Raw genomic sequence first — 17,652 nt, forward strand, 5'->3', positions numbered from 1 at the left:
GCTATAAATACCAAAGATCTTAGTGATATTTTTGTCAGCCAGCAAAAAATATCACGATAAGTTGTCTTATGACTGATATATCTGCAATTTTTCGGTGCATGGACAGTAGTACTAAGGTATTGTGATAATGAAGCATAGAGTAATCATGACAAGAGAACCATCTTTGTAGTCATCTCCAACTATCTTATATAAGGATAGATTGACATAGGAGCAATTGTGTAATGTCCCCTTCTCCACGCTAGACCTAATGGTGCCTTGTTGGTCTATCTCTACATCCGGATTGTTTAAGGGCATTTATTTTGAGGATGCGAGCCAGTAACAGGAGTCTATTTGGTTTCATTGGGGGAGATATTTAAGTGGGAACTCCTAAGGTTAAGTCACTTTATTTTAGTAAGTTGATTTATAAAGTACTTTACCATTTAAAGTCACTTTATGAGGAAAATGATGTAAGTGACTAAAAGAGAAAATAGGCTTTTATTCCACATTGCCTAGTTGTTCACATCTCTCACATTGAGGTTGTAAAAGCAAGTATCTGCATTGGGATTTACTACCATGGAATATATTATTATGCAAACAAAAAGGTTGCTTAAATGTGACTGGAAATCTTAAGGATGAAACCCCTTAAGGAGATTCCAGTTTTGCTTCAAATATTATCAGAATCAGGTGCACATGTACAAAATTGATATACTGTCTTAGTCAAGTTTGTTTCGGTGGAAAGAGAGGGTTTTTGGTGAAACCACTTGATAGCCGTAAGGTCAGTCCTTAGTTCAGTATCAAGTGTGGGGAGTGTTCGCTACTTCTTAGAACAAAACAATCTAAATGAAAGACAACAAAAGTGGGTCAACAAGATTTAGGCCTATGATTTTGACATAAGTATGTCAAAGGTAAGAACAATATAGTTGCTAATGCACTTTATAGGAGACATTCAATAATAGACTGTTGTACCATTTTTGAGATATCGGCAGATTGGAAGTCCTAATTGCTGGTTGAGTATTCTAAGAATACTCGATCCTGTCCAATTATGGTGGACAACTTTAGAACAACAGGTACAAGGTAATCAATGATGTGATTTTTTTTAAGGATAGGATCTACCTTGTACCAGAATCTAAACTCAAAGGAAAGATTATGGAAACTCTTCATGATGCACAATTAGTCGGACACCCAGGTTTCTTCAAAACCTTTAGACAGGTCAGGGAAAGGTTTTCATGGACGGGCCTCAAGGATGATATCCTCTAGCATATCAAAGAATGCCGAACTTGTCGTAGAACAAATCATAGCACGAGTTTCAAGCCGGAGTATTGCAGCCTCTTCCTATTCCAGCGCAGAAATGGGAGAGTATCTCTGTGGACTTTATTACAGGGTTGCCGAGGGTGCAAGGCATAGATTCCATTTTTGTGGTGGTGGACAGATTGACTAAGTTTGCTCACTTCTTTGCTATAGCGGTAGATTGATTGGCCTCTTAGATAGTTGAGTTATTTTTCAAGAGCTTTTTTGTCTACATGGTCTTCCTTGAACCATTGTGAACGACAGGGATAGCAAGTTTCTCAACACCTTTTGGTAGGAACTATTTAGATTGGCAGGTACAGAGTTGACACCCAACACGAGTTAGCACCCCCAAATGGACGGCTAGACTGAGATAGTAAACAAATGGGTGGAGGGTTATCTTCGGAACTATGTAGTAGGGCAACAGAGAGCTTGGGTTAAATGGTTATCTCTAGGGGAGTATTGCTACAACTCTTACCACATGTCCAGTTGGATGACTCCATTTCGAGCTCTCTATGACAGCGAGCCTCTATTGTTTGTAGATCTGTCTTTGCAAGACAACAGGGCACCACTAGCTAGGGATTGGATACAGGATCAGCAGGACATTCTCAAATCTCTTCGGGAGAACATTCTACAGGCTCAGAATCAACATAAGATGTATGTTGATCGCTGTCGGACAGAGCGAAGTTTTGAGTTGGGTGATATGGTTTATCTTCATCTCCAACGTTACAGGCAGAGCTCCTTGAAGAAGAGTGGGTCTGAAAAACTTCAGCCTAGATCTTATGGTCCCTATCGCATTACTCGAAGGGTTGGGGAGGTCATTTATGAGATGGACTTACTAGATAACAACAGAATTCATAACATTTTCCACGTTTCTTGCCTCAAGAAAGCGATTGGTCAACATGTAGTACCTTCCATTAGATTGCGCCCACTTGATGTGGAAGGGAAGCTAGTATTAGTTCCAGCAGAGGTGATAGAGGTCAAAAAGGAAGCTGCGTAATAGGCCCATCATGGAGTATCTAATTCACTAGAAGTTTTTGCCATATGAAGATGCCACTTGGGAAGGCGAATCAATCTTGTAGCATTTGACACTGAGATTGCTTGAGAGCAAGCAATCTTGGGAAGGGAGGACTGTAATGTCCCTTTCTCTGCACTAGACCTAATGGTGCATTGTTGGTCTATCTCTCATCCGGATAGGCTAATGACATTTACTTTGAGAATTCCAGCCAGTCATGGGAGTCTATTTGGTTTCATTGGGGGAGATATTTAAGTGGGAACTCCTAAGGTTAAGTCACTTTATTTTATTAAGTTGATTTATAAAGTACTTTATCATTTAAAGTCACTTTATGACAACAATGACTTAAGAGACTAAAAGACAAACTAGGCTTTTATCCCACATTGCCTAGTTGTTCGCATCTCCCCTCACATCGAGGTTATAAAAGCAAGTATTGCATTGGGATTTACTAACATGGAATATATTATTATGCAAACAAAAAGGTTGCTTAAATGTGACTGGAAATCTTAAGGATGAAACCCCTTAAGAAGATTGTGAAGAGAGGACGTAGCCCTAGTTTCGCTTCAAATATTACCAGAATTAGGTATGCATGTACATAATTGATATACTGTCTCAGTCAAGTTTGTTTCAGTGGAAAGAAAGGTTTTTTGGTGAAACCACTTGATAGCTGTAGGGTCAATCCTCAGTTCAGTATTGAGTGTGGGGACTGCTGTGCTAGTCTTAGAAACAAATAATGTTATAGGTTCCTCCAATGTATAGAGATATTAGCGGATTATTACAGTATAATGGGAGTAATAGTAGGACAGTCAGCTGAGAGGGAACTAAGAACGTGGGTTACTCAGGCTAGGTTTAGTCACATGTTTAAGTGGTAGTAAAGGGAGTGCGGCATTGATATCCAACACGTCATTACTAGTCCAAAATTCTTCAATGTGAGCAAGCAATAGTAGCTGCGGGATAGTGGAAGTTGAGGGTTCATTACAGCAGACATATTCTCCATGGCCAGTGCAATGAATTTAAGAGGGGTTAACGGAAGGAGGTAGCACGAGTCTTCTTGGTTACATATCCTACGACAGAGCTGGTCACTCGATTAGCATATTTCTCACAGTAGAAAGGCCAGTGGTATCAGAGAATATTCAGGTTGTAAGTCAGATAGTGCTGATGTGCAGCGTTGGGAACCAAGATAAGAACAGTTAGCAGCTGACCTAACAGGGAACACAATGTGGAACAGCTAGTATGCCTGTCTCCCAATCACAATAGACTCTTGTGTGGTGTAACCGGGTGTGTATACATCTCACCAATTTCTATAATCAAGTTGCCTGTGTATTATGAAATCTTCCTAGATGAGTAAGGTATTACGTCCATTGTTTTTCCTGCATATCAGATTTAATATATTCTGTCACTGTTGAATTCGAGACCACATATTTTCAATGCAAACTAATGTTCTTGAACCACCAATAATGTGAACTCTTTGGAGACACTAAGTAGATGCGTGAGTAGCCATTTCTTAAAGTAAATTTGGATAATAACCTTAGAAGATTACTGCAGTAGTATTACTATGTTCAGTATCCAGATTGCACACCAACTGTTTGTTAAATATCCAAGAGTCAGAAATTGATTTCTTCAATCAGTTTAATGGGTGGAATCTTACAAATTGTTGGACATCTTTGATGATATCTTCAATGACACATAATATGAATACTAGGTTGAAACTCAGCTCAGATTTCTAAATTATTTAGTTGAGAGAAAAAAATAGCTAAGCTGCTGATTTATTTTATTCGGGAGGCCATTGTCATATATGAATGACATAGGCATGAGGACCCCCTTGTGTCAAGAATGTAGGCATTGAAGAGGTAACTTTGACAAGATCAGCACAATGGGTGCTGATAAATTGCTTAGTTACTCTGATTAGAGCCACCCCTCAGACCAACCTGGGTACAAATTGTTACTTGGTCCTAGTATAGTTTACAGTTTGGTCCGACCAAGGTTTGTTTTTGAGCAACCTAGTTCAAACTGTAGGCAAGATCAAACCATGGTTGAACTGGGGCGAACTGGGCTCCGCAAACGACCAATTTATTTTTATTTTTTTGCAAATTTAACAAACTTTATACATCCTTAACCCTGATATTCTCAATGTATAAAACTTCTTGCCATAAAAGATGTAAATGTAGAGCTTTTGGACTTGTATGCTTCCATTCTCAGCTTGCAATTGAAGATTTTGAAACCAATACTATTATTGCTGCTGCTGATCCCATTGACCTAAGCTCTATTGCTGAGTCAACTAATCCCGAAGAAGAAGAAGAAGAATATTAATAAATTTTTAATCAATTAGATGAACTTGAAACAATGATACTTGAACTTGCTATTATGATTTAATTTTAATGTTTTGAATCTTTGATCTTGAACTTGAAATATACAATGGAATGATCACGATTCATGATGCTATGATTACAAGTTTTAAAATTAATTGTGTTTTTGTTGTTTAAATGATATGATTTAATGATAGTACGTGACATTCTAATTTCAACTCACGCAGAAGGCTTTATATATATAATTTTTACATTTTTTCGTATGAACGAACCCAAATGAACCCAAACCGCTTTCCAAAATACTGCTGCATTGGTGAACAGGTTCTTCAAACTTGAACTTCGAACCAAACTGGGACTAGTAACTTATATAAATTGTTTAAGACCACAAAAGTTGGTTAGAAAGTGAATGAAAAAGGACTCCTAAGGCACAATTAGTTAACTGTGATTGGATTGGAAGTGCCAATTGAAATGTGGAAGAAGGGGAGCTATAACATGACCGAGAAATTGGGTAAGGATTTTAGGAGAAAAGTCTCAGAGACAATAACATGGTGAGGAAAGCTATCTCTAAATTATTAAGGTTGTTATGAATCTACAACCAATTAACAACATTCATAGACATACTGTCATTCACTCAACTGACTTTCTCCTTTCCATTCAACTACTTGCAAGTTGTAAGACCTTTTGTCAACTGACTAGGTGTGATATTTTCTACTTATTGTAAAAAGTCTTGATCACCCAAAAGACAATATTATATGATTTCTAATGGTATTCGAGCTTGCCATCATAGTAGTACCAGCCTTTTTATTGGAAAATTGGAAAGGGGAGATGGAGGGAAGTGTGGGGTGTTAGGAGGTAGATTAGGGTATTTGGTAGAACCATGGAAATAAAGGATTGGTAGGGTTTAGGTTGAAGGGTCAAGGTGAGTGGAGGTGGTTATCCTCTGTGAAACTGCATCCATGATGAGCAACCTCTGAAATTGGTTTACGAAATGGAGCAGTAGAGTCCACTTTTGACCACCTGAGGGTTTTTGAAGACCCAGCCCTTCTATTTCAGCTAGTTCTACAATTTGGTCTCATTCCCTCTTTGTATTTAATTTCTGATCATTTCAGTCTTTGTGCAAAAAAATATGTTGAATCTGAATCATAGATACGAGACTTGGACTCGCCTCTGACTCAGAAAGTCAAAATCCGACTCGGACTCGGACTTGACGACCGGACTCGACAAGGACTCTGGAAATTGAGAAACTCATAAAATTCAAAGATTTTTAAGAATTTTAAGATTGTTTCATGCATCTTTCAGTCATTAACATCAAATACACAATAATTGAGATAATAGACGCTACTTAATACACATACACAATTTTGCATAAATCACATAAGTATAAAAACAAATTTCTGAAGGAAAAAAACTGAATACCACAATATATATTATAAACTATAAAGTGAAACAATAAACATAGTGTCACTATAGTGTCAAAGACTCAAATTTCTACAATATTCATGGATTACGAAACCCATGGTATCGAAAGTTCAAAACATATATCAAAATAACAACTAGAAGACTAATGCTCATAGTAGTCTATGTTCTCCTACGAGTAAGCCTAAGATAAGTTATGGAAGACTGTAGAGCCATCCTCTCTCCCTATGTCTAAGACTGAACCTCATCCTCATCCTCATCCTCATCATCATCCTTATCCTCACCCACATAATCCTCATCATCAGACTTGGATCCATCACTCCTAGCCTCAGGGTCTTGCACTTTGTCTCCTCGTGCTCTAGCCTCCTCGACTGACCTGGCTACTACCTCAGCCTCCCGATCCACTCCACATCTTCATCACTGAAGATAGGATCAACAATCTCTGTGTGTAATGTCCCCTTTTTAGCATTCATAGCATGATGTTGTCGTTAGCCTATTTCCCCACGGTCCCGTAGGCTAACCAGAACGTTAAAGGGGCTTAGAGGCCATTTGGCCTAGATAGTTTCAGTTGCAGGTCTTTCTGAGGGGTTTTGAGGCAACTTTGGGCATACTTACTATTTATAGTAAGTCATCTTGGATATGGTCGGACATCCAGTGGTAGCGGTATATCGATGGTAATTGTTTAAAATCGACAAGAAAACTTGTTTATCATTGATAAGATTTGTTATGCATTGATAAAGCTATTTTATAAAGTTAAATTTAAATATTTAACTTTATTAATGCATAGACTATAGTTTGTGGGAAATATTTAAATTAAAAGAGTATTCTTTATTTTATAACACATTGGAGACATAAGTTACATAAAGGGAGTTATCTTTTATCCCACATTGAGAAAACGAAAGATGGAGCTCTTGTGAGAACACTATAAAAGAAATGGAAGAGTTTCTATTTTAGCATGCTTGGAAATATCAAAGAAATTGGGAAATTTTCTGGAGATTATGTCTCAATAGTTTGAAGGACAAAATCCCTTCAAGCTGGAAATCTTGACGCCATTGAAAGATATGGTCTTGAGATTCAACATGGTAGCAGTCCGAAAAAGTAGATACGAAAAAACAGTCTGAAAAAGCAGAACCAAAAAAGCAGGCAGAAAAAGCAGTCCGTAAAAGCAGTTCAAAAAGCAGATCCGAAAAGCAGTTCGAAAAAGTAAATCGGAAAAACAAGCAGAAGGGGCAGCATTGAAGAAAAATAATTACGACCATCTACAACCAGGTTCTTTTATTAGTATTGCTTTCTTAGGTGTTATAAGTTCAGCTGTAAGTGTGCATTATACCAGCATTATCATTTTGTAATCCATGTAAATGCCAAAAGTCTTGGCCATATTTCATGAGCATTGTATTAGAAATTTCATTGCAAATTAAGAAGATAATAGTTGCTGGTGTCATTTAAGCAATTCAATATCATTATTTATCAGCTAGTTAGTTTGCATACCAACTGTTTGTAAAAATGCCAGTTGGCTGTAGGTGTTCATTTCTCATGCTTAGATCATATATATGCACTGAATATTGTCAAAATTAGTAGCACACTCACGTTAGGTCATTGTGTAGTCCATTTGGAGTCTTCTAGCACAAGATTCTCATTGATGCAAATTGAAAAAAGAGTCATTTAAAGCCAGCTGAAATACTATATCAGTCATACGTCCCTTGCATGTGAATTGTTTGATGAAATTCCCTGAGCTTTCATCAGCATTTTTTGAGAGCAGATTTGAGGAGGGTTAGTACACTGTGTTCCACTCTGAATGTGGATCAACATTCTCTAATACAATTGGTGATGTATCGGTGCTCAAGATCTGTCTATGGCAAAGGCGAAGGCAAAGGTTGTAGTGAACAAAGACAAGATCATTCAATTTTTTCACTGCCAACCTATTGTGCTTCTTTGAGTGTATGTGCTCAAATAGACTCCAATTACGTTCGCATCCTGATGCACTAGATGGCTGGCTCAAGATGCGAATCGTAATCCTTTGTAAATTTGGCACTTTTGTGCCAAACATCTCCCGCTATGCATCTGAAACAAGAAAATTTTAAATAATATCAATAAATTTGACTTTATCAAATTAAAATGGTAATAGAATTAGAAATTAGGATGTAGAATCAAAGATTTTTACCAAACATCAATTGTATCCTATTTTTCTTGCACAACTCCTATGCAAATAAGTCCCTTTGAGCTTTCTTAAACAAATCAATCTCATAGACTACAATTGTTCGAACTCTTGAATCAAATGACATTCTCTCTAGAACAATGTAGAGGCCGCTCCACACCTCATCATCAACCTTGAAATGTGGGCTGAATTGGTATGCTGGATTAAGGAAGTAGGCCGTTGCATGTCTAGGCCTATGAAATAGATTGTGCCAACGTCTATTAATGACATCCCATATAAGCCCATACCTATCTCGATTCCCTACAAAAAAAGAGTGAATGACCTCCTTCACCCTATCCATGCCCTCATAAATGTAGCCCATTGAGGGCATCTCTTCATCAGCAGTCTGTAGGAGAATAACAAGCAGCTTTACAAACTGTAGTCATTATGAAAGTTGGAAGAGAAATTATTAGCTTTAAGTTTTTTCTTTAAAAGATGAACAATAATTTATAACATAATTTCATAAACAAAATAAAGTTGAAATGAGGAAAAGGAAAATTACCATCACAATAGCAGCAATCAGTGTTCAAAAGGAAGCCTCATCAAAAATGTGATCAGTTACATCAATCCTTGCAGTGGTCTTTGCATATGATGATGCAATCCACTCCTCACTAACAAACATGCGTCTCAAACCTCCTTTTGAATCAAGCAAAGATTCCAATGTGAGAAAAATGGTTGCAAATCTAGTGATCCCTGGACGAGACAACTCCTTTTGGTCATTGTGTTTCCTCATGACGTTAAGGACCCATGTATGATTATATATGAATTTGCATACACTCCTTCCTTGCTTTATAATTGTTTTTATCCAAGGGAGTTTCCCAAGATCCTCTAACATGAGGTCAATGCAGTGAGCAACACAAAGGGTCCAAAATATGTGAGGGTGTCTCTCCATAAAAAGCTTTGCTATAGCAACATAATTTTCTGCATTATCTATAACTATCTGCACCACATTCTCCTCACCCACGTCCTTTATCACTTCATCCATTACCTCACAAAGATAGTCAACATTTTTTGTTTTTCCTGAGGCATCAATTGATTTCAAAAAAACCGTGGCACCTGAAGAAAAAGAAACAAATTAGTATAATGATTAATGATGAATTATAATTTATAAATTCATAATTTATAAACTTAATCACTTAAGTACAAGTTCTACTTCTAAATTTTTAATGTCCAAGACTCTAAGTACAATTACTTGATGAGGAGACAAGAAAGTTGAGGAGTGTTCTACTCTTTCTATCAGTCCAACCATCAGTCATGATGGTGCAACCCTTTGTCTTCCACACCTCACGTTGCTGCTTGATTGCACCTTCTACATCAGCCACCTTTTGGGTCAAAATAAGGCATCCTAGCTCGTTAGCACTAGGGGCTTTGAACCCCGAACGACAAACAGTAACATCATCGATTGCAATTTGCCAATAAGGGGACCTAAAACAAATTAAATAAAATTTAAAGTAAAACAAATTAGTATATTATAAATGAATTTGAAAACAAAATACAAATTAAAATAAACAAAATAAGCATATTATTGTCTCTTGAAAGTTGAAACTTGAAAGCAAAAAAAGTAAGACATAAATTTAAATATAAATAAATAAGTACCTTTCTGTATTGAATGAAATGTTGTTGTAGATGAAGAAGTCTCCAAGTGCCAATTTTGCGTAATCATGCCTCTCCTTGTTCCAACCCATGCTTTCAAGCGATGGTTGTGCACCTAGAGCCGTGCATGGAACAAACATGGAATCAAGTGTCGATCTTTGCTTACAAATGCGAGGCCCAATGGTCACACTCATAGAAGTAGTGGCATTTGTAGGTGGAGTAGGGGATAATGTAGAGCGAAAACTAGAAGATGCCTATTGGGCGAGTTGTGCCATTTCTTCTTGTTGCTTCTTTTTCAATTCTGTTTTCTCCATTTTTCCTCTAGAAGAGTTTGCATGTCTCGCATAACATCTTAGGGTACATCTTTGCATTTTTTAGCATCACGCCCAGGTATATGTGCTCGGTGATACTTCAATCTATTTATTCCTCTCCCATTATATACTACACCGCAATGCCAACATGTAACAACTCCCTTTTTGTGCCCCGGGATGGCATGTCTCCAAGCCCTATCCCTTGCTATTGCACTTGGGTCTGCATCAGGGTTAAATGTAGGCCTAGTTCCACTTCCAGAAGGCTCACGCTGAGGCATTATGTCAATGTGTTTGCTGCTGCAATATGAATATATTATAAATAGAAAAAAGTTAGCATCAAATCAAATTTTTAAACTTTAGGACCTTCTTACTTTGTCATCAAGATAAATTAGAATAAATCTAGATTCTAAATAGTAGATAGTAGAAGTAGAGACTAAACAAATGTAAACAAAATGGGAAGTAAAAAATATGAATGTAAAACATATTACAAAACAATACAAAGAAATGCAACTCGTTGTTTATCTCTTCAAATTTGCACAAAGTCAAACAATGGAAATGCAAGTAAGTTTGTAGAAGCCTCATCCAAATGCTTCCTTAAGCTCCTCTCAATGCTTAAGTGCAAGCTATATAATTGCACAAATCATCAACAATTGATACAGGAGAGCCAACTGGTTTGCTGATTTCTCTCTCAAAACCCCAATATTCTTCTCTAATTCTTTCCTCTCTATCACAAGTATAAGAAAATGGTGGAATGACCGTTTTAGGTCAAATAGATGTTATAACAACTGAAAAAATGCAACTTAAAAGTTAATGATTTTTTATTTTTTTCACTTTAATGTCTTGGCCGCCAATGAGAGTCCTGGGCTTGGCAAGTCTGGTGAGTCCCTGGACTCGGCGAGTCCACATGGACTCTGCCAGGACTTGGCTGAGTCCGAGTCCAGAGGCCAATTGCCTCGGAAAGTGCGACTACCTCAGACTTGCAGACTCCTGGTCAGACTCGCAGAGTCCCATAACACTGATCTGAATTATACGTGTCTATCACTGTCAACCCCGGCTAAGCACCACCATTGGTAAGATACATTTGACAATATATTATTGTTTCAACTCTACATGAAGAATATCTGCATGATTTCCAGACTGATTACAGTCTTTTCTAGTTCTATATAGCCAGCCATGAATCTTCAAATAGCAACCTTGCTAGTCACCAGCCTCTATAGACTTTTTGTTTACAAACATTGAAAAGATTGATATAATCTAACTTGCATCTTTTGAGCTGGGTCTGACTTTGAAATTGATTTAGGAAGTGGGGCAGTGGAGTACATTTTTAAACCTGTAAGATGTTTGAAGAGCAACACCCTTTTTTATCAGCCAGTTCTGTGATCTGATTTCATTCCCTTTTTTTATTTTAATCGTGCTCATTCCAAATTATTGCATTGCCATTGTCAACGATTCTTTTAGCTTCCAAGCTTTGACTTTCTCACTATGAAAGATATTTACAAGAATTTGTGAATCCCTGCCAGTACTAGTTTTTCTTTTCTACCATTGTAACAAAATGCTTTGGAAGGCTCAAAACAACATCCTTGCAGTCTTGTTTGATTTTTAGAAATTAGCGCCCTTGCCAATATCTTTTTTAACAGCAGAGAGTTTGTCCATGAGAACAGTTGAAAATGTCCTCACCTCCAGCTGGTAGTAGGAATGATATCTACAATTAATATATTGCTAAATTGAACTAAAAATTATTCTATATTTAAAGAAATTTTTATATTTCAGTTGGTAATTACAAACATTTAATCCAGTTTCTAGTTTTGTTTCCAAAGCAGTCTTCAAGACAAAGCCCACCTTACCTTGAAGTGGTTCCTCAAGGATTCCTTATGGATTGAATGCAAGACCTCGATGAAAGATCTTTAATTAAACAAATTAGTTTTATAGTTATGATTAGTCAACTAGTATCTAAATTAATTAAATAAATGTCTATTGGGCATGATTTATGATTAATACTATCCATAGTCACTGGGAGATCGGGTTGCTTGGAGACTAGAGACTGGGCATGGATAATTTTCAAAAATAGGAGATGAGGGTACTTGGAAATGTGATTTTTCTAAATATAACTTAATAATTTCCAGAAAATATCATGACAAAGAACTTTGAAAACAAGAACAGTAAATCAGTCATACAAGAATAGTAGATTGTTAAAAACTTCCCTTTAGATCAATAGAGTGACAGGAAATCAGTCATACAACTTTTTATGCCCCTCTTGAAAAGTCTACACTGACAGTAGGTCTAATCAGTATGACTTCACATCAATTTTTTAATTATTCAGAATAACAGCATGAAACATTATGTAAGCTTCTTTATTTATTTTCCTTTAAACACAATTTTCCCTAAGTTTTCTGGCAGGAGACGTCAATTTCTGACTGAGATACTTCAGAGATCATGGAAGATTGTGGCCAAAAGAGCCCTGTGCATCATGATGTTTCCAGTGACATCATGTTAAGTGTTTCCATCTCTGAGACATGTCTTACAGGGTAGGAGGCATGTCTCCCAGTTACTATATCACCATCATATTGGATACATGTATTCCTTCTGATTAAAGAAGTATTGGAGAGTTAACTATTGGTATTGCTTTCCATGATCTCAAAATGTAATGCCAGTCAGTATATTAATGCACTTTCTAATCAGGCAGATGTATTATTTTAGGAACTTTTTGTGCTCTATTATGATCAGTATGGCATCATAGGTGATTGTAATAACCATATTATGATATGTGCAGAAGTCGGAAGCAAATGAAACTTTACCCATCAAAACAGATGTCATATAATTGTGATTTTTGTCAGTGTTATGATAGACAAGTAATTTCATTGATTCTGCCATCCTGTTTGGAAGGAAGCTTTATTTTCTTGACAAATTTGTTTTCAGGCTGTGGTGATAATGTAACTCATTTTATTGATAATGTAACTCAAAACATTTCATCAAACATCAGTCTAGTCTATTCTTCAATCAGAGAATCATTTAATGAATATGCTGTTGGAACTTAATTTTAGATCTGGTATATGTGCTGCGCTTTTTCGTGTGTTTTGAAATCGCTATAAGGTGTAAATTATTGTGGAGCTGTACCGTTTTATTGATGTTATTCTGCTTGATGTATTCCCTAAGTTAAAACATAATTTTATATGAGCAAACCTACTGTTTTGGCAGGCCAGGGCAGAAGATGAGAGTTTACGTTTTGTACTTTCTGATCAGGCCATAGTTTTTCTTGCACGTGCAGTGCCTACATGTTGGAAAAGGATTTACAGCACAATTGCCACAGCTGATTCCATTTCACAGACTCTAGATACTTCTTCTTTCATGGCACATTTACCTTCACCATCACCTGTAGTCTATGCCCACATTAATGATATTTGCAATCTCCTGAGGCAGGAATCTGTGAATAGTAATTACAGTTTACAAGAAGGAAACAATGCAGGTCTGCAGTCTGGACATTATGTCTACTAAATAGCACATTTCAGGGAGGGACTCAAGCTAAACATTTAGATTTGCATGATGCAGGTGTCCCTTTTGGTTCTAGAACAAGGAATGTTCAGTTGAACAAGGGAAGCCACCATGGAGCTTCAAGACAAGGTAGCAAAGAAGCTTCACGGGCACAGTTTGCACGGAAATTTTCTTGCAAGTCACCTGTTTATCACAACTGTAGGATCTACGCTAGTGATGGACGACTTCTCTGCTATTGCGATCGCAAAAAGCTTGATTGGTTGAACTGACCTCTTTTTTTCTATTTTTTTTAATTGTTTATTTTTCATTTGTTGAATTTCTCACCTGTATCTTACCATTCTGATTAGCATTTCGGTTTTCCCCCCTTTCAAGGTATATTCGAAGGGACCTAGCAGAGCTTGTAGAAGATAATCCTCCCGCCATTAAACTTCTTTTTGAGCCCAAAGGCCGTCCTGAAGATGAGAACAACCAATTCTACATTCAAAGCAAAAAGAATCTGTGTGTTGGTTGTGGTGAAACCAATCACTATTTACGTTATCGGATTATCCCTTCTTGCTATAGAGTGCATTTTCCGGAGCATCTGAAAAGCCATCGGTCTCATGATATTGTTTTACTTTGTGTTGATTGCCATGAAATTGCTCATTCTGCAGCAGAAAAGTACAAGAGACGGATTTCTATAGACTTTGGAATTCCTTTGTTTGCCAGGAAAGTAGTAGACTCCGGGAAGAATGAGAGGGGAATTAATGAGCCTGAATTTGTTGGTGATGGTGTTGGAAGAGGTGTTTCTCCTTTGCAATTAAGAACTGCAGCTATGGCACTTCTGCGTCATGGATCAATAATGCCAAAGGAACGACACGAAGAGCTTGTATTGGTATGGATACTATCTACTTTCTAGTTGAGAGCTCTTTCTTCCTCTCTTGCATTCTTCCATTTTTGGTTTAATAATGAGTTAAAGTGAATTGGGATCATCTGTTTGAACTTTGATGACATTCAAGTTGTTTATCAAGATATTTCCAAGCTTTTTTTCCTTAATTATTTTTGTTACAACTTACAACATTTAATAACAGTTGTTGTGTTACAACTCTTTCTGCTTGTATTTGTAGTTATGTGAGATCATATTATGGTATGTTATTGTTTGAACGCATTGAAGATCAATAATTTTTTATAACTATGTCAACTGTAGAATTCAACATGTAAAATGCTATACAAGTGGTCGACTATCTTTAAATGCAAAAGCTTTTATTCTGTCTAATGAACCAGCTTATCACAGTGTTTGACTATGTCTATAAGCTGTTGATATCATGAATGATGACTTGTGCATTTATTTATTTTTTAATAATGGATGAAAACATTTGAGAATAGTATCTTCTGCATGTACAATCCATTATATTGTTTTATAAATGAAAATAAAAATACAAGATAGGAGTAAACTTCACACAAAACTGTGAGCAACTGAAGAAAGATGGTTAAGAAATGGCCCAACAGATATCAGCCAGGATTTGGAGCATAGATAGAAAAGGATTACTTATCTGGCTGATATAAGTGCGTGTCTTTTATGTAGCAGGCTGTTTCCATGTATATTAAGTAGAACTGCATATAGATGTATATATCTTACTCATCTGAAACATGGTATCATTCATTACCAATAAGCAATGAGAGGTCCATTTGCTTTAAGGATTTGCTCGTGCCATGAGTTTTCATAACAAGAACTTTCTTGTACATTCTCCTGCAGATTGGATAAAGCAAATGATTTATTAATAGGCCAGCTATTCCTTTTTGCCATTGAGGGAGGTTGAGGGCCTTCTAGAATGACTGGGGGGTTAGGCAGTGACACTCAATATGGAATATTGGATATAGGGAATGAGATAGTAGTAATGAGTCCTTGATAAAATTTTGTGTGGGTAAAATATCTCTCTTTTCTCAAAGAGCCCTTCACATCATATGCATTAGAAGTTCTCTTTTGAGTGGTGTTGATATGGTTTTTGTGCACATTCAACATAGAATAAAATACCAAAGGTAGTCTATCCTTTCTTGAACAAAATGTCCATGTGCTAAAATATGTGATCACAAAGTTGATTCCAAGGTTCCAAATGTAGGCAATTCTGTTGTTTGGAATATGACTCAATTGGTAACCCAAGGGAACTTACATAACTGCTCTAGGATTTTACTCAATTCCAAGTTTTACCAAATGCTTTCAACACTTTCTAATTCGAATGATATTGCTTGGAGCTCTCTGGACTTACTTCTAAGAAACTTTTGGAAACAAAATGCAAAAAAGGAGGGTTTTAGGACACAATTCTAACTCCAAACTAATCCTATGAATTCAAGTGTCCGACATTGCAGAGGCATAGTCAAACCTATCTTTGCTTTGCCAATTTCAACAGCTTTACAAAGACTGCAATCTTCTAAGGATCCTAATAGATTTTTGCAATACTCATGTTCACTATCATTTCAAACAATCAACAAATTAATAGAATTTTATCTCAAAAGTTTTGTCTAACCTTACACTTCAGTTGCAAATCATTCAATCATAAAATTTATGAACTTAACAATTTCACTGTAAGATATATTATCAATCCTTCATTCATCTAATAAAAACTTGCAAAATAAATCTGTTCTAGTGAGAAACTAGAAACCAATCCAACTTATGAAAGCAAAGGATTATTCACCAAACTTCAATGAATTTGATTTATTACTTAAGCATCATCTTTGCAACAATTTCTCTGGGACTCTCTCTTGCAAAACGAAAAGAGGAGGGCTTCTATAGAGGCCCCATATACAATGGGTGGCCTAGATTGATTGAAGATCAATGATCCAAATAATTTTAAGCAACCTTGGTTAGGGTTTTCTACAATTACCATTTACAAAATTTTAATGTTAATGAATGAAAATAGAACACCTATCTATGGGCGAATAGGACTTGTCAGGCGGGGCTAGAACAAACTTGCTTCTAGAAGAATATATTCCTCATTCTTATCCTTGATGACAGGCTTGATTCATCTTGATATGGTGATTATGTGGACTCATTTAATTGGTTGAAGATAGACAAATGCCACCTCATCCTACTCTCCCTTAAATCTGCCTTTGCATTTCAAACTCTCTCTCTCACTCACACACACATACATGCACACACACACACACACGCACATGTGCACACACGCGCACACGCACGCACACACACACACACAAACACACACACACACACACACACACACACACACACACAAACATAGACACACACACACACACACCACATAGAGACAGACACAGAGACACAGACACACACACACACACACACACACACACAACCAGTCATTGTAAACCAGCAACAATGGAGAAATCACATCAATCAATAATCAAATAACAGGCCTAGGTGAAAGTACAAGCTGTTTATAATGAACCTTTAAGTGGTTGAAGCATCTCCGTTAAACAATGTAGGATAAAACTCATTTTAAGTGGTAGAAGCAAACTTGCTTCTACCACTTAAAGCTTCTACCTTGGACATGCTATAGAAGGCATTACCTCTAAAGTCACGCTTCATCCAATTTTAAATTTTTTATGGCAAAATGCATTGCTTATTCTTTCTTGCATTGATTTTTATGCTTATTTGACATCTTAGGCTGAAAATAAGTATAGAAAGTTCAAAACATTGTCTTTTTTTTCTAAATGATCTGATTTCCTTATTTTTCTTCATTGCATGCTTACTGCGGTTTTAATTCATCCTAGCCACATGTTGTTGGAATATCTCATTGAAAATTTATAGATGTTTTGGATCTCTAGGAATGCAGATATAGTATGTAGATTTTTGTTGGGAGACAAGAGTTCCCCTAAAAAATGTATTCGTTTGTATTCTCTCTATTTTGCATTTTCTAATTTTGCTGTTTTGGTTTACCTTTTAACTTTTGACACTTATGTCATCCTTTTTACATGCTTTTTGTTTTCTTTGCTTTGATACTTACGTAAATCCTCACATTTGAATAGTTCATTAAATTTGTATTAGTCTGCTATTTTCTATCTTAGCAGTTTATGTGACCAGAAGCTTTCTTTGAGTAGAATGCAACATAC

At 36.5% G+C, this 17,652-nt stretch overlaps 1 protein-coding gene across 4 annotated transcripts in view; it reads left to right on the forward strand.

Annotated features, from left to right (window-relative positions):
- Positions 1–17,652, forward strand: part of LOC149561967 (Polynucleotidyl transferase, ribonuclease H fold protein with HRDC domain-containing protein) — a 228,701-nt gene that overhangs the window by 168,439 nt on the left and 42,610 nt on the right. For all 4 annotated transcript variants that reach the window (XM_089825492.1, XM_089825490.1, XM_089825493.1 and 1 more), the window contains exons 9-11: positions 13,294–13,561; positions 13,645–13,846; positions 13,960–14,458. In XM_089825492.1, the coding sequence (XP_089681618.1) occupies positions 13,294–13,561; positions 13,645–13,846; positions 13,960–14,458 (969 nt within the window). The remainder of the gene's footprint in view (positions 1–13,293; positions 13,562–13,644; positions 13,847–13,959; positions 14,459–17,652) is intronic.

This window comes from Cupressus sempervirens, chromosome 4 (assembly GCF_028749045.1).
Source record: "Cupressus sempervirens isolate cs-2001-9-10 chromosome 4, ASM2874904v1, whole genome shotgun sequence".
Taxonomy (NCBI): Eukaryota; Viridiplantae; Streptophyta; class Pinopsida; order Cupressales; family Cupressaceae; genus Cupressus; species Cupressus sempervirens.